The sequence below is a fragment of the Falco peregrinus genome, chromosome 10 (genome assembly GCF_023634155.1).
Source record: "Falco peregrinus isolate bFalPer1 chromosome 10, bFalPer1.pri, whole genome shotgun sequence".
NCBI classification, from domain to species: Eukaryota; Metazoa; Chordata; class Aves; order Falconiformes; family Falconidae; genus Falco; species Falco peregrinus.
This window is the reverse complement of record NC_073730.1, coordinates 5,897,663-5,915,769: the sequence shown is the minus strand read 5'-3', so window position 1 is coordinate 5,915,769 and position 18,107 is coordinate 5,897,663. Positions and strand designations below refer to the sequence as shown.

At 48.9% G+C, this 18,107-nt stretch overlaps 1 protein-coding gene across 1 annotated transcript in view; it reads right to left on the bottom strand.

Annotated features, from left to right (window-relative positions):
* Positions 1-18,107, bottom strand: part of PAPPA2 (pappalysin 2) — a 96,325-nt gene that overhangs the window by 56,988 nt on the left and 21,230 nt on the right. Inside the window, exons 3-6 of the mRNA XM_055815858.1 lie at positions 9,942-10,087; positions 2,945-3,238; positions 2,018-2,210; positions 443-564 (exon numbers count right to left, since the gene is read on the bottom strand). Coding sequence (XP_055671833.1) covers positions 443-564; positions 2,018-2,210; positions 2,945-3,238; positions 9,942-10,087 — 755 coding nt within the window. The remainder of the gene's footprint in view (positions 1-442; positions 565-2,017; positions 2,211-2,944; positions 3,239-9,941; positions 10,088-18,107) is intronic.

Sequence of the window (18,107 nt, the reverse complement as noted above, 5' to 3'; positions counted from 1 at the left end):
CACCTGACCAGCGAGGAATTGCATCCAACCCAGATTACCCAGGACCTGGTACCGACTCAGGGGGACTGAGCAAGGAGGTCCTCTCGCTCCCTTTGGACAAGGCTGCATCAAAGCCTGTGGATGCCCCTGAGGTTTTGAATAAGATCCCAGCATCTATGTCACAAGACTAATTTCAATGAAATGCCTCTCTGACCAGTATCTCTCATTAACACCTTCCTGGGCAATGACTGGGGTTAATATCAGGGTGTATTTTTGCCCAAAGCCACCTGGCAGTTACCAGGCACCTCCCGGGCACCTAGAAGTCCTTCCTGCACTAAAGAGCCTCCCCAACGAGGAGACAACTCACTCTCTAAAAGAAATAAAACAACTTATTTTTCTTTTCCCAACAAGATCTCATCACTGTCTGGGGGCTTACAGCCAGGGAAAGAGAGGAGACATTTACCTTCTGCTTCTTCTGGGGTCCAGTAGCCAGAGGAATCACAGACCCGAGGGGAAGAGGCCTCGTGCACATACTGACGGAAGGTGCCATCCTCCGCACAGTCATCACAGAGCGTGTCCTGCTCCCTGCAGATAGAACAACAAAGCCATTGGCATGTCTAATCATGACTGGTTAATTTTCCATCGACGTTTGCCCGGGCAGGATCAGATGGGAAGTTGGAAAAGCAAAGCTAAGCTCTCAGGAAGCCCCTGGGCATATCAGCCTGCTTGGAATAAGCTTCAGCAGAGACAGGAAAGTAAGAATGACTGTGGGACAAGCTGGGTTTAATCTCTCCTTTTCTACATGCTCTCTAGGTAGGCTTGGATGAGCCACTGAATCACCTTTTCGTACCCAAACTGCTTGGGTCTGTCTTTGCTAAACCCCAGGGTCAGGTTTTGGCTTCCACCACTACTGCAATACAAATCGGTCATGATAATGTCAGTTAGAGGCTCCCACTGTGCTCTCCAGGAAAGAAGAAGGCACTTTTCTGTGCTAAGGGCCAGCTTCAGCCCCTTTCCTTGACCAGTTCATCTCTGGGATGTAGGACCCCTATCCCAGACCAGCGTATGAGCAAGAGCTGGGGATGGATCCGAAGACCCAGTGCCTGCCTTCTAGACCTGTGGTTTCCTGCTCCCAAACCACTCCATCCCTCCCCAGAAACAGTTTGTTTGGATGACTCGAGGCCACCCAGCACTCAGAGGCTCTCATGCCCAGAGGGTGACAGGCACGTGCTCTTGTTATCCCTGGGTGAAAGGCCTGTGATGGAAAGCACCAGTTCTTTGAAAAGGCAGCCAACACTGATCCAAGAGTGTCCCAGCTGCCCTCAAACAGCCCTTTTCTTTGAATTGCAAGGGACCACTTTGTCAACCGGCTTTAAAACTAGTTCAGAAGCTCTTCAACATGTGCTTGTGGTCCCATAATAAAAGCGTAGACCTGGTGGAAACCACAATGTTTTAATAAGAAAGGCTGCTGAATAGAAGCACTGGTGCTATATCCAGGTCCTGGTGACTCCCTGATTTTGGGGAGAAGGAAGACAGCCGCTGAGCACTTGGGGCCATGCACTGCTCACCAGCCAAACAACTCTGGTTTCTCGGCATCGTTTCTCTGGCCTGAAAAATTTCCTGACTTACCCCCAGTTAGTTACACCGTGAGTCCGTGACAGTGCTGGGAATGAAACCCAGCTCTTGCGGTTCGAGCTCCCTGCCTTAACCACAAGGCTGCATTTCCTCCTGGTAAATAGCTATTTTATACAATAAGTGCTAAATGAAGCTCATTTTTTATTCCATGATTGCACTCTGGGGTTTAAGAATTGGCTTTGCCTCCCAATGCTCTTTGGCTTCCCTTCCCAGCACCCCGACAGCAGAAAGATTATGGCAGAGCCCATGTGCCAGCGGGGCCATTGCAGCAGCCCAGCTCTTGTGTCTGAGGGCTCTGCTGGAGATGGCTGGGGAGGAAAGGGGATGGTGGGGTCTGCACCACAGAGGATCCCGAACCCCTTCTAGTGGGCGCCTGTGCAAGCCCAAGCCCATCGCAAATTACCTCTCGTGGATGACACCGCTGATGGGAGGCAGCCAGTAGATGCTGAGGGAGTCCTGTGTCTGCCCCGTGACCATGGGAGGGATCGGGATGGGCGCGGGCTTCTTGCTCTGGCCCCAGCGCTGGTACACCAGGTCCAGGTAGCAATGCATCCGGGCCACTTGGTTAGGGGTGAAGGTGTTGGTGCAGTCATCATCTGGGAGAAGAAAGGCCAGGCTGAGAGCGGCAGGGATCGGCCAGCGGGGCATGGCAATGTCCACCCTTCCTGATCTCCAAACTTTTTGGGGGGGACCTCTGGGGAGACCTGGGAGATACCAGCATGTGGTGGCTTCTCCTGCCAGGACCCTCTGGTGTCGTGTGTCCCCAAAGCCACAAGATGGCACTGCCTCAGCAGCTCCACGGCCCTGCACTTGCTCAACACCAGCTCTACCGCCTGGCCAGTGCCACCACCCGCCTGGGACACTCGGTGGGTCAGCAGGGTGCGACAGAACTGCTTTTCAACCTTTCGTCCTCCTGGGCTGCCAGGAGGAGCACCAGCCCTCTGCAGCATGCCTTTGGAAACCGAGCCAAAAGGGCTCAACTCGAAAGTCCAAAATTATAATAGCAGTATTAATAGCAATAATAATAATAATAATAAATAATATGCTTCAGGAGTGGAGAACAAAGGCACACCACCAGGCAGACAAGCCTGGCCTCAATGCACGTCCAGAGACTGGCAAGAACGGAGGGGTGGAACCAGCCTGCAGCAAGAGAGGGGCTAAGATGCTCCTGCAAGCACAGGCTGCAGCCTGCCCCATCCCAGCGGAGCAGGGGGGACCACATCAGTTAGGAAACGAGGGAAGGGAGTATTGGTGGAGGCGGATGGGAAAGAAACCCCTATTTCTAGGGAAGGTGACCCCTTAAAATTTTCTAATGACGATGACTCGTTACCTGTGTAACTCATGTAGTTGTTGAAGGGTGTTCCTGTGAAATGTGTCTGGCCACAGGTGTCGTTGGTGGGGTCTGGATCCCGACAGAGTTTACTCTTCGGGGTGGGGGCAGTGTCAGCACAGAGATCTCCTGTCTCCATAGATGGAGTTGTCTCCCTGCAGGGATCGTCACAAGATTCCCGCTCGCTCACTCCCTTAAAGACATGGTACAGCCCCAGAACATGTCCCACTTCGTGGATCATGGTGTTTGTGTGGCCGTGCATACCATAATAAGCAGGGTTGAGAACAACTCCACCTGGAATTGCAAGTACAGAGAACATCACCCAGAGACACAGACAGCAGGCACTGCCATTACTCACCTGTGCCAGGTAAAGCTCCTTTCATTGCACTTGCAGATCATAAATGAGGTGCCAGATGGAGACCTGGAGATGGACCTTCTTGGAGGATGGGAAGAGGATCCTTTGCCCTCTTGGTGTGGAATGGTGTGGGTGGGTTCTCTCCCTTTTCTGATCACATCACTCCCCCAACATCTTCAATCACTTCAGCTACCGCTTCCTTCTGTCTTTTGCATGTTTATAATTCAGTGTCTGCTTTGGTTCACGCTTACAACTCCAAATAAGGGTTGGAGCCAGGGCATCAAACTGAGACATGCTGTGAGGTTACAGGGACAACCCTTTGAACCAGAGGATAGAAGACCTTCCCTAGCCTTGCCAGCTCCCATGGCAAGTGAGAACAACGAGGTGCCTGGCAAAGTCCTGACACTTGGCTGTGCCATCTAGAAGCCACCTTCAACACAAGTCCATATGAAAATTCAAATGCTCTGCCTCTGACCCCTACTTAGAAAACATCAATGATCTACTGCTTCAACTTCCAAATCAGACCCTAAGGAGTAAATAAAAACTCCCATGAAGTGCTGTTACAATGCGCTAAGCTTCTATCACAAACCTGACCCTAATTCACTGTGTATTTTAGAGTGGGATTTCCTAAAACGCAGTTTCTGAGGATCCCTTCCTCCCCTTCAGAGGGGTCTGCATGTGGGCAAGGTGCACCAAGTGAAAGCCCTTCACCCATCACAGTCCTACTTTCCACTGGGGCACCCCAATTCCTTGACACAAGGGGGCACGGAGGGGCAGCTCATCTCCAAGGCACTTCGGTGCTGGTTCAACTGTCAGAGATGCTGGGGCATGGGTACAAAGTCCCACCGAAACTGTGCAGAGCTGCCACCTTGTACCGACAGCAACAGCAGGGAGCTGGGTAGAACCCATGCTCATCCTGCCTAAAGCTGTCCCTTGGCTGCAGGACAAGGTGCTTTTCCTCTCCTGCCCACCCGTGTGCAATGGGAAGAGCCAGGATCAATGATGCTGAGGAAAGCCAGGTGGAGCAGAACCTTCCCTTTGCTCACTGCCAGCATCTCCAACTCCTGACCTGGGACGCACACCCTGTACCGACAGCTCTGTACCACACCTGCTGGGGAAACTGTCCCCAAAGAATACTCAAGAACCAGACACAGCTCTCTTCTCTGGTCTCCTTTTATTTATTTTGCCCAAAAGAAAATCCCTTTGGAAAATCTGTATTTTTCTCCCTGCTTTGAGGCTTTTCATTGACTATTTCCTCTCCTTTCCTCATCTCGTTTCCTTGCTCCATCCACTTTTCCATGCTGCCTTGCAGTGGAAGCGCAGGGGTTGGGGAATATCAGCAAGATGAGGGGGTAAAAAGCAGCCCCCAGCACATGCTCAGGTTGACTCCAGGCAATACCTCCATAGCATGGGAGACTGGTTTTACCCAACTACTTTTAACCCAGACAACTTGGATGGCAGTACGGTGAATACTTGTCTCCAGCATAGCTTGTTCCCTCCTTTGCAAGGCCCTGGAGGATTTGCTGTGCCAGCTACCTCACAGCAGAGCCTCTGCTACTGCATCTCTGCTGCTGATTGCTGCCCCTGCCAGCAAAGCTAAAACTGGCGGAGAGCCACCATGTGATCCTGTCTCCAGCCACAGCACAGGCAGTTTGAAATCTGCTTTTGGATCAGATCCGTGCACTACTAGACTACCTCATGTCCTCAAATACAGGGCATTCCTTCAGATCATGGTGTCCCTGGCAGGACACCAGCAGGTCTGCGACTCCTCTGGTGGAGCCATGCTGGGTGAACATTGGGTTAGGGCTGGAAAGAGGCCTTCAGAGATGCCCTGAGCAATTCTCTTGAGCCAAACAGGGTTGCAAGAGGGTGAAGAAATAAGGGTGGCCTCTTCTATGGAGCGTCCTATGTGTGTGGCTCATGGAAGGGCTGAGAGACACCACAGACCTGTCAAGTAGCACCATTTCTTAGCTAAAAATTCCCATTTGTTGTTCTTGCTCCCCGCAGTGTGAATCTTAGGCACAGGGCAGCTTGTCTTGAGGCAAAGGATGGGTCACAAAGTAGCTGCATTCCCTTTCTCCTCAGCTGTAAAACAAAGCACAAAATCTTGCATCCCATCAGCCAGCTCTTGACCCTTTAAGTTGACTGGAAATGAGCCACAAGAAGGTACAGAGGTTGAAAAAAACCTTCGGGGACCTTCATGTTGTGTCCTGTCAATCATTAGGCTTTTGCAAGGCATCCCCCTCTCAGTTACCACACTGGTAAATACTATAGATAGCAAAGGGCATCCCATTGATGGAGAACCCAGTGGGCACATAAAAAAAAAAAAAAAAAAGCTGCTTCTCATTTTAATCAAAACAGGGCATGAGAGAAGAGAGAACAGAAAGAAAAGACATCTCTGCAGCCAAACCCAAGACTGAGCAAGGCAGGGGGGTGCCTGCCTAAAGGTCTGAAAGGAGGAATGCACACACAGAAGGAAAATAGTGTTCATAAACAAGTAAATGAGATGTGAAAGCCCTGCACCCATCCTGCAGCACTAACCACAAGGAACGAGTCTGAGCACCAGGGGCACTGGAGGCCCTGCGACCAAGCAGTCCTCCTCCCAGCAGAAACCAAATGCTCTTCCCAGGCAGGAGAATAAATGAGATTCCAGTACAGGGAGAGAGAAAACTGTCATGGGAAGGGATGCCAATGCTGGGATACCCTGTCCTTCCCCCGCCCACTCTGCTGGCTTCCCCATCCCATTCCTTCCCCACGCTCCACAAGGACAATCATATTTTTAATAAGTTTTTTTACAACTAATTAGATGGCAGGATTAGAAACGGCATGAGAACTCTGCCTTCCTTCCAGAATGTCCCTGTCCTTCCATTCCCTGCCCCCACAGCTCCCTGATGAGCTGGGAGAGCTCCTAGCTTTGGACCAGGAAGCTGTATTTCCTCTCTGCAGGGTCCTGGCTGTGAAGGCACGATGTAGCAGGGTTCATACATCCCAACAAGACCAGCCTCCCCACTCCCTTCTCTGCAGGCCAGGCTTCCCTCCTCACCTCTTCCTCCTCCTCCTGCCCTGGGAGATGGGCTAAATTGAGCTTTAAGTGACCTCTCCCTCTCGTGTCCAAGAACCAGCCCAAGGAGACCACCAAGGTCAGCATTTATACAACCAAAATAAAAATTTCAGCATCAGGTCCCATGACATCAAGGGGGCCCAGCACTCCAAGGCAGGTGAACCAGAGTCTTCTTTGGATTTGCTTACCCAGCCAAGCCCAGGAAGCTGGAAAGCTTCAGGTCTGGCCTCACAACGTCCTTCTCCCTCCAGACCAGACCTAAGCTAAGTTGCAGAGCTGGTAATGTCCTCAAGACCAAGCCTCAACTGTACTCCAGCAACAAGAGATGCCCAGTCCATCAGTACAGTGAACGATTAGTGCTGGTGTGGATCCCACTTCACCTTCACTCACACATCCCGTGGGAGCTCCCAGCCCCAGGACATTGCCCTGCTTCTAGTTACAACCAACGGCGATGCTGAAGGATGCTGGTGCAAGCCAGCCCCCAACCTGCTCCTGGGTCAGGGCTGCTGCAGAGGACACATGCTCAAGCAAGCATGGGATCTTTTAAACAGCAAACCACAAAGCTGAACCTGTATCACAGGGCCAGTCTTCCCCAGACACTGAGTCACAGCAATGAATGGAACAGACGCATGACAGTTAGTCAGACAGGAAGATGGCCATGCCTTAAGGTACCTTTGATGGAACGGCTGGCCCTCCGTCAGGATCCAGTGACCTCAGCCAGATATATGAGCTGGCCTCAGCTTATATAACTACAGAAAGTATTTATAACATCAAATATTCACAATTCCCTCGCCTTCTGACCATGTTCATGCAAATACAGTTCACATGCAGCTACACATGAAGTTTCAAGCGTCTGCATTATTACATCGCTAGGGTTTTTGAGGCAAGGCTTTCCACTGCAGAAAGCTAAGGTTTTTTTTATAGGACAGGAGTTGTTCGACTCCTTGTGTTTTGTAGTTAAAAAGATTTACTTCTAAGTTCTCATAAAATTCATTCCAAATTCCAAGCAAGAACTCTGAATTCAAGAGCAACTCGCTGATTACGGTGGAAAGACTGAGACAGACAGTATGGTTAGAGGGAGCAGTGCAAACAGACCTGAGACCTTCTACCTCTGCTGCTAGCTGGCTGCAAGCCATCTTTCTCTAGGACCTCCACAGCAGCTCAAATCCTGCCTATAGAAGTGTCAGAGACCAGTTCAACCTCTGCAGGTCAGTAATTATCTTTTAAGCTTCAATAAATGTAGTTGCTGTTGGTTGGTATTACTACTGGACTAAGACGGTAAAACATCCCTCAACCTTCAGAAAGGCTGCCTGAAATTCAAATTTACTCAGGAAAATAATCTGGAAGAGAGCAATAGATCTGTAAGTCATCAGCATAGGAATGGTCACTTAATTTATGGTAGTCCAAAACAAGCATAGGTGAGAAGAGGATGAAAAACAAAGTTCACTGAAGACTTCCAGAAAGGGAGGAGCACCCTCCTGAAAAATACGCTCAGAGTTCATGGAAGAATGGTTTCTAGGGAGCTCAAGGTCCAGATGGCAGATTAAAAAACATCTAGAGAAGAACTGACGGAGAACAGTTTGGAATTTGGGATAAGAGGAATTGCTAAAATAGAAGAAGGGAACGCACTTGGAGAGAAAGTTTTCACACTACTTCCCTTGAAAACGTCTAAGAAAGTCCAGTTCAGAAAGAGTAAAATCTGATCAAGAGTCTCTGGAGCCAAAAGGCAGGTGAGCTTCTTGGAGAAGTCAAGTCGAACTCAAGGAACCAATTTGATTCAGGAGGAGAACCAAAGTACAAGAGGGTCTGTATGTGCGCAGGGAAAAATCAGTGGGAGTGGCACGGGGGGATCTTGGAGACAGACCCCCCTCTTATGCAAAGACCTGTCTCCACCCCTCGTCACTGTTAGGTCCTTAACGCTCCAGAGATTTTCCTCAAATGGCTAGTCACTCCTCCAAAAGTTTTCCTTGCTCTTTCCTCACTACTTTACCCTCACATCTACCCAGGCTCTCCGGTAGCCTCTTGTGAGAGGCTTTGTCAAGAGCCATATATTTATGACCTGCTCGGTCCTAAGTCCCTTCTGTGCTGGACAATAATATACATTGCGCGTAGGACACTCGATGATGCGGTAGAACCTACTGTTTATGGAGAAACAAGCTTAAATCGAAAACCAAGGACAGTCTTGAACCAGCCTTCAGTCTGTACCAGACCCTCACAGAAGTTCAGATCCAGCTTCATACCTCACAGCGTTGGCACCAGAGCCAAAGCAACACCCCTTTCCCCCTGAACCTCCGCAGCAAACCCCTGATACAACATTTCCAGATGGTGCCACCTCTTGTGTCCATGGATGGAGAAGAACTGTGAGAACGGAGCAAAACGCAAGCTTTTGATGAAAACAGTCACCCAGATCACCCCTCCATACAGGTCCTTGTGAGCCATCGGGAGTGGTCTGAAAAGAACACGTGTGGCTGAAGCACTTGCTGTAGTAAGATGACTGTCAGGCTGAGCCTTGATTTCTGGAAGCTGAAGAAATAAATTTCATGGAGATTTGCCTTCCTCAACAGGCAAATATAGCAATAAGCTATTGAAAAAACAGTCCTGAAACTCATTGAGGGAGGGAAACTGGCAAAAAAGAACTTTAAAACAGGTCTTTAACAGCCGTGTAAAACTTTAAAGGCTTAAACATCACGCACTTGTAAAAGCAGAAGGTCTAGGTCTGCTGTGCAGGTGTCAGGAGTAATTATTTCCAGTTACTTATTGAGAAACACTTTAGATGTTTTGACTGCAAAGTGTAAAGAACTTTGCCAGAAAACTCTGACATTGAAGAAGTGGAGGGAGCGGCAGGAAAAAGAGAGACAGCAGGAACAGGAGCAAACACACAATACATTTACATTCTGGTGAAGCAGCTGCCATTTGGACTGTTTGGTAGCCTGCCAGGGATGATGACCTTAAAGGTCTGCCTTGAATTCACCGAAGCCAGGGAGAACCTTGCCTCTAGCAGGTAGTAAGCCAATTTATAAAAACATAGTTTAATTTGCTAGTCATCCTCACATTTGCAACTGGATTCAGAAGCGGCCAGTGCTCACTACCTGGTCAGCTCTGGACTCATTCGAACCTGGAGCCGCAGCTCTGAAATCACTGATACTCCTGGTTTATCTGTTTGTCTTTACATGCTGCAAAGTGAAGTTCACCATTTCCAGGATCCTGAAAGCTAGACCAAGAAGGTCCCCAGAGAAGCCAAATGTGAGTCTAAACCCCTCTCCAGAGCCTGTGCTGATGGTGAACCTGCAGCTCTCCCCAAGCTCTCTGTCCCACTGCCTTCACCATTAAATTTTCTCATGACAACCTGGAAGCCCCTTGTCAGGGCGTGACCTCACCACCTTTCCCACATGGACATGGGGAACAGGCGGCTCCTTTCCTCACAGCAGCAGCTATTGGTACACCCAAAGCCTGTTATCATAACCTCCTTATCAAACATCCTCAATATGGAGCCAAATCATGGCTGCCTCTTTTTGCAAAGTCAACCAAGAGAGAGGAAAACCAACAACCCTGAGACCACATGAGGGGGGTTACTTACTTACCCAGGTGACTAAGGGCCTCTTTATCCCACGGCCAAGTGGCAGCACCAGCCAACTCTTCCCTCACCGAACTGGCAAAGTAAATGTTGAGGAAGTGGGTGCTGTTCAGCTGCAGTGCCTCCTTCAGCTCCTTCACGCTCATGTACGCCCTGCGAGGACAAGGGAGAGGAGATAGTCAGCATAGACTTCAACAGACCAAAGAGGAAAAGCAGGAGCCACCCACAGATAGCCTGGAAAGGGTGCAGCAGACCTGGACGCCCCATTCTCAACTCTCTGAAGCCAACAGCGTTGTGTAAAGCATGGCAAATTCAGCAAGTTCCAAGACTATGTCCTATGACACTACTAATTCTGCTCTGTAAGGTGCAAGTTCTGCTAGTGGGAGGTTTGAGTGGGAGGCAGTCATGCAAATCTTAGTAACTACAGCAGCTTTCTTGATGAGTTCTACTCTTAGAGAAGGTTTTCCAACAATGGGGAGAGAAAATATCCCAGAGAATAGCATAAAAGGAGCAAAAAATGGGAGGAGACACAATGAGAGAAGGAAGGAAAGGCAGAGGTCAGTCCTGCTAGGAAAAGAGAAGGGGTTTGGCATCAGAAGAGCGGAATGTGGGGGAGGGGAAAAGTGCATTTTCCTCAAGGTGTTGGGAAAGAGAAAGAAATCCAGAACTCCAGCAGGTTCCAACAAGGGCTTTCAGGGCTCATCCCTGATGCAGGGCAGGGCAGGAACGGACATCAAAACCTTCCTCTTGGGAGAAGGGAGGGTTTTCCAACAGGGGCCAAGAAGTCTCTTCTCCAGCTTCTCTAGTCTGTCCGGAGCAGCTCACAACCACAGCCCTCCACTAGAACTCCTCCCCCAAGACAACCAGTATGCCAGAAGTGGCAGTGCATGGCAAGAACAAGGGTCCCTGCCGGGCACAGGCACATAACACACCAAGAAACATGCTGCCTCGCCCCATCCCTGTGTATTGTAGAAGGAAGAGCATGAGCAAAAGGTATCTCTGAATTTGCTCCAAGGAATGTCTCTTCCAGCTCTGCTCAAAACAGACCTTTGAGAAGAGCACTGTCTGGGTCCCCCCAGCACTGAGCCAGCAGCAGGACCCTCTTCACGTGAATCTGTCTCTCTGCACGGGATCTGAATCCTCTCTGAGAGGAGGTCTGGGATGTCTGCAGGAGCCAGGGCAGGGGAGCACAGGAGATCCCAAAATAAGCTTGAAGGGGAGAGGGGGACATCTCTGGAGATCCATCAAAGGGCATGGTTAGTGTGAAAAGCCTCCTAACACTGCTGGCTGTCTCCTCCCATCTCCAGAGCTGGGAATAAAGAGTTGCAGGAACAGAAAAAAATACTGGAATGAGGATATCCAAGACATCCGTTTCTGAAGGGCACAGGGAGGTAACGGGCTGGGAGAGGTGAGTAGGCAACAGGCATTGCAGCAGAGTAGTAACACCTGTGAGTGTGTCTGGGTATCCATGAAATTACCCTCACAAAGCGGTGTGTGTCTCAGCACTTGGAGGAAAAAAAAAATCAACACAGCAGCCAGGAAATTTAGGTTTCACTCTCTCCCCTGCGTGGTTGTTTCTGCACAGGTCAGAGGTCTATAGCAGATTCACTAGTACACCAACAGTCCCAGTGTTGATCTTTAGGGAGTTCATGTCCTCAGCAGTATAAAACAATCAGCTTCTAACTTAATAATAACAGTAATAACGCCAGTAATAATAATAGTGGGATTGTAGGGCCTTGGGCTGTGCTGCAAAAGCCAGATACTCTTTTAAATCAAGTACTACCATTTCCACCATCAGTACCATTAACCTCATGGGCTGAGACAGGATTCGGACAGGTAGCCCCGGAAGACACTGTATCTAAGCCTTCAGAATCTGAGGACCATGGCCCATGGTTTGTGAGGCCATTAATTTAAGAGATTCTAAGCAAGGAAAACACTCATGGAAAGGCTTCAAATACATCACTGTGGAATGACGATGGAAACGCACTATTGTGGAAATATGTCATAAGAATGACTAAACCTACAGCATGAGGCCAACAGCAACATTAAGGTGGTGGAAAGCATTTCACTTATTCCCATGCTTCCAGGAGCAATTGGCATCTTCGAGCTGCACGGAGAGATTCTGAAGGGGAACGCGATCATTTCTTTACACTGGGCTAGCTGTCAGGCACACCCACTATATTTGAATGAGCAGCGTCTGTAAAAGTGGTGGCCGGTAGCACATTCCTCACTACGTTGGGTCATGAAAGGAAGGACAAAGACCCAAGCACGGGCTAAGGGAAAAAGGTGCATTCTCATCAGAGATGTGAAGTGAGAAGGGAAACCAACGAGAGATGCGCAAGTAAACTGTTTGCGATGGCAAGATCCCTAGTCAAGTTGTACCAAGAAACTTGTTTAGAAAAAGAGAGGTTGCTACAGTAAATGGAAAAGGAGGAGGAAAAAGTGGAAAAAATAGAGGAGCAGGATTCCAGAAGTAGACTAGAGCAGGACAGCATGAGCAACAGAGCTTGGTAAACCCAAAGGTTGCTTCTCTGGATCTGAAACAGCAGAGACTTTCAGAAGCCACTGCTGACTTGGGAGGTGTCAGATAATCAGGATCTGCTGACTCCCTCTTCTCTACCAGTCAGCCCCACTAGGCCATCCTGGGCTGAAGACATCTCACCTACCTTTTCTCAGCGACAAAGCAACTCTGAAACTTCAGCTACTTTAGAAAAATCTTGGCTGGACTATATGGCAGAATTTAAGGGAGAGATGAGATGACCAGCTTGTCTTCACCAGGCCCTGAGATCTCCCACCACAAAGCAGCATTCCCAGAACATTTTCCTCAGCCACATCAGCTTGCTGAGAGAAAACTCTCTCAACCGGAAACGGCAAATGAGGAGAACATGATCTCCTCCTGTGATGTCTCGCCTGAGCATCCCAGACACGCGCCACGCTGACGCCATCCCTTCAACCCAACCAAGACGGGAGCAGGCCGGGAGGAATAGATAGGGAGAAGAATAAATAAACCTGAAGGACATATTTGTGGCATGACTCGGAAGGAAGAGAAGCAAAAGTTTCATAGAAATAGAGCATAAGGAGGGGGAAGGGGGAGAAAAAGTCTCCTTCATGCACCAGAGCTGCTCGGGGGACAGACTTAAAAATAACGTTGATTCCTGACCTATGATATCTTGGAAAAATAGCCCCAAACCCGTCCAGGCTGTCCAAATTCCGAGAGCTGACGTCAGCCCTATTCAGAGGGATATTCCCGCCGCCCCTCTTCTGGAGACATGATGTTTTTCTGGCTGTCGCCTGCTAGTCCCTTGACACTAGCAACATTTTTTGTCAACCCTTAATTATAAATAACCGTAATTTCCTCCATTGAGAGATTTGCATGGTTCAAGGCCGTGTCGGGGTAGAGGGAGCAGTTCCAGCATGGAGAGATGCTTAGATGAGTTGGATGGAGAAGGAGAGGAAAGGACCTCAATTTCACCCACTACGCCATGGAAAGCACAAACATCCTGCCGGTGTCCCCGAAAACACGAGCAAGACAAAAACAGCTCTAGAATGGGCAACTCCAATTCCCCTCAATCCACATTTCCCACTGGCACCCTTAGCTTAGACAAGGAGCATGTAACTGGCGTCTTTGCCTGTTGCTTACTGCCAAGGTTATGCTCTCCCTCTTCTTCAGCACTTCTGTGATCTTCCCCAGGGGGAAGGCAGAGCAGCCTTCGGTCTCCACAAACAGCTTAAATGACAGCCCTCTCCACTGCTCCTCAAATAGCTTCCCAATGCCTACAAGACCAGAGTATTCCAAACTAGGTGGTATTTACAGCAGGGTGAGCACTGCAAGCCAACACAAAAACACAAGGAAGGCCAGAAGAACACATGAAGGTACAGCTATCAGTTGAGAAGAAAAAAAAAAAAAAAAAAAACAACCTCACACAAACAACCCCAAAGAATAGGGCAGAGAATAGAAGAGAGACAGAAAAGGACCATCAGGTTTGCCAGGTTCAAAGCAAATTATTTTCCCAAGAGCATCCAAAACTCACTGGTGAGCAGCCAGCTGCATGGTAACAACACTTGGACCTAGGGAGTATTTGAACCCCTGGGAGAGTGGAGTTTGCAAGAAGAGTATGTGCAATAGTAGAGAGAGATTAGGGGTGGGAGGGCTACGAACTGCCATTATTAGAGATGGATGTGGGCATGAACACCATCTGAAATGATGGCATTTGAGGGAATGACTCCAGATATGACAGCCTCCCTCACGACAGGTGCTTGCCTGTGATATTGTTGACTTAAAGTTCTGCCAAATGACACTAGCTGACTATCTAAGGCAGGCTTAGGCCCCACGCTGTGTACTATTTTACTTGTGAGACTCACGGTTGACAGAAAGCAAGATGGGAAAGCAGCAGCATGGTGGAGCCACACTGATGCTTGCGTGGTCCCGGTGCTGGGTCAAGAACACGTGGCTCTGTATGGGACATAAGGATGTGCTGTCATTGTGTGACATTTCTTACTATCAAAAAAGGAAAGGAAAGCGAAGTCCAGCAGCTTCATCAACCATGTCACCAGAAACTAGTGGAATTAGACTTATAACCACAGATGGAGAGGATCTTCACAGGCTATCCACTCTGACCCCCTTGTTCAAAACACGTTTAATTAAATCAGGTTGCTCAAGGCCATGTCCAGCTGAGGCCTGAACAGCTACAAGGTTTCCCAACCTCTCTTGGCAACCTGTGGTACTTAACCACCCTCATGGGAAAAAAAAAAAATAATAGTATCCTGATGTCCAATACAAATTTCTCATGTTTCAGACTGAGGACAGGAAGCAATGGACACAGTCTTCTCAAAGCCCTGCCCCACCTTCTCTGCGTCATCCCATCATATCAAAGGGAAGAGTCGTCAAATAGCTATAGCTTTGCATGGAAAACTACTGCTGCGCTAGACCTTACCACACTAAGGTCTAAAGACCCAAAGCTTCCTTTCCAAGCAATTGAAAAATCATGCTCCATCCACGATCCCAGGCCTCTGTGTACAACTCTCACATCCCTTTCTCATGTGTTTCCTTGGGGGAGACAGCATCTTTCTACTCATGGTTGTAAGTTAGGCTCTGAGCTGACTTGGTCAAAGGAGAAAACCTGACATACTCTGTAGAGACAGAGTTGTTGCTACTTTTCCAGGCAGCAATTTCTGGCAGCAGCAACAGGACCACTACTGGTGCATAGGTGGGAGAGAGGTGGGATTTGCTAATCTGTGGGGCAGTAGAATGGACAGCCAAGCTGTAACGCAAGCCTGATGTGGTTTAAGGTGGGAGAAGAAGAAAGCAGCAGCACTTTTTAGTGACAGCCATATCACAACAGGAAGCCTTGGGGCCACAAAAGTGGCCATTACCGGCAAAAGATGGCACTTCCAAACTAAAAGCAAGGCCAGCATGTACCCCACAGCACGATAAATCAAACTGAATTCTCTGGGTATTGCAAAGGATGCAGTGTGTAATGCCACAGGAATTCCACTGCAACTCAAAAATAGGAGTCTTTTCCCTGTAGACATATCAGAGGGGATGTGGGAGTGGGGCTGGGTGGAAGCTGTCCAAGTGCCCTCCGTGGACAGCTGGAAAATACTTGAGACCCTGCCAGCTCCAGCTAGCCATACAGCCTAGTGAAGTCACAGGGGATTCCTGGCTCTTCTTTCATGCCTTTCAACCACCACAAGGGAATTCCTCTTCCTACTCCCCCAAAACTCTGTTTGACAAACAAGGAGTCCCTCAGACTTCCCAGGAATGAGCACCAGCCTGCCAATAACATTTTTGTGTGTGGACAACATTACCCCAAGGCTGCAAAGGGTTAATGCAATGTGCAGCAACCTTGCTACTGAGGCAGCAGCCACAAGCCCAAGAGCCACAACTCAATCCATGAAGACAGGTGCTGAATCAGGCGGCACAGATATTTTCAGAGAACAGACTCTCTAAAGTCTCCTTATCATCAGCAAAGAGAGATACTCCTCCAGATAGCGAGCCAAAGTGAACATCATCCAATTTACCCCACCAAAGGGCTCCTCTCCATGGTGACTCTTTAGGGGGGGGGGTGTCTAAAGATATAACCCTCCAGACTTGTGCTCACTGCTTGCATACATGAATCATCCTGGCTAGAATTTGTGAACCCTCTTCCCTGTTCCCATCACACAAATTCCCAGGTGGTGCTCAGCCTTGCCTCCTTTCTGCCCCGCCGCAGGCAGACAAAGCCCACTAGCACAGGATGAGCAGGACATGGTACCAACTTGGTGCAGCACACAACCCAAGATGGATTTCTCTGTCTGCCTCCAGACTGGGATGGTGGGTCTTGTAACCGCAGCTGCCTGCCACTCTGGGTTTACCTGCCCTGAAGTTTCTGGCATTAATGCAGCTGGGGCAGGGGATGGTGTATTTTTAGCCAAAAGCTTAAGTCCTTCTGTACTTGTTAAGACTACTTGCATCCCCATGACCATGGTCTAGGAGCTCTGACTCCAGTCCAGCACTATGCTGGTATGCCACAAACATCATTGCCAGCATCATGACAAGTTGGCAAGGCAGCAACATCCAATGACTCTCACCTGGCCAGGCTCTGGTAACACAGCCAGATGCAAAACACATGCAAGAGGTGAAGTGAAGGCTGAGGAACAACCAGACATTCCCCTGGGACTACAGGAGGCACAACACTGCTGGAATAATAGCCTCTGCAGTCCTCAGGAGTCTCTCATCATCTTCACTGCGTGGTGGACTCCAGCCAAAGAGCATTTGGGTACACGAGGGACAAGGGCATCATGCATCTCCTGGACATGCCTGCAAAAACCCACCTCCGAGGCACTGACAGCATGAGTAAAAAAACAGCAGCCATCACTGGCAGCACTGCTTAAGAGACACTTTAAAATTTGCATGAGTCACCTAGTATCAAGATATCAAAGAGGGTGACAGGACAAAACACTCCAACGCAAGGGCTTTCAGCATCAGGCGTTTCCCTTATGCATGAACAATTCCTGTGGGCTTCAGAGATAACCCTCAGTCTCCGCGTGGGAGGTGCATTTGGTTTTGGGACTGAAGCAGTAGCAGATGCTGCAGGGTCAGGGAGTTGCACTGGCAAAGCTGCAGATGGGATCAAAGAGACGAGTTGTGGTTTGAGGCTGTGACCCTTCCATATAGATTTACTGGGGAAAGGGACCAAGAAGGCTGCAGATCTAGCACGCAGCAGGCAAGCTCCCAGTTTCATCAGATGGTAGTAAGCAACTTCTTGAGGTCAGATTTGGGAAAGAAAGACAATAACATTAGCGTGAGACCAGAAAGCCCTGCAGGGCATTTTGCCCTGAGATAGACTGAAGAATAAATGCTGCTAACAATGGCATGGCCCAGATATTCCTGGAAATGTTCACTAAAAAGTTATTCATTAAATCATCACTGAACTAGCCAAAGGCAACGCTATTTTAGACCTGGTTTGGGTAAGCAGCGTAGAAATTACGGAAGAGCTGAAAGAAAACTTTGCCAGAACTAATAATGAGTTGATTCAGATTAATTTAAACAGAGGCATGAACACAGGTCTTGAACTAAGAATTGAAAACCAGGGCTGACCAGCAGACATGACCAGACTGCCAGACAGAATGGGGTGAAATGGGAATGCCCTGAAATCAAGCTGACTTCTGTGGGGAGGAATAAAAAAAAAAAAAAAAAAAAAAAAAAGACAGACAAAGAAAAAAAAGTAGAAGACCCTTTTACAAATAAAAAAGAGCAGAAAAAGGAAAGAGCAGATCTGCTGAACAGGGAAGGTGGAGCTGAAGCTTAGTGTACTTGAGATGCATCCCTGGACAGGATTAACATGGTCTCCAGCTTTATTCAAGATTGTGAGGCAAAATTCAAGTTCCCTTTTTGTGGGGTGGAAGAAGATTAAAAGCATAGTACTGGAGTGGAGCTCAAGAAAAAGGCAAAAAGAGGTGGCAGCAGCTGGGTGGGAGCTGAAGTGCCACTTGGACTGGGTGGGAGGGTGAACTGCCGGGGAGGTGGCAGCGAGTCCCAGTTCTGAAAGGGGCAGGATGTAGGGATACAGAAAAAGGGGCAAAAAGCAGTTTGGTTTGGAGGTCGGTAGCAGATGCCTACTGTAAGATCCCCCTTGGAGACAACCCCTCAGATCTTAACATAGAGGCATTCAAGAGGGCTTCCACAATCACC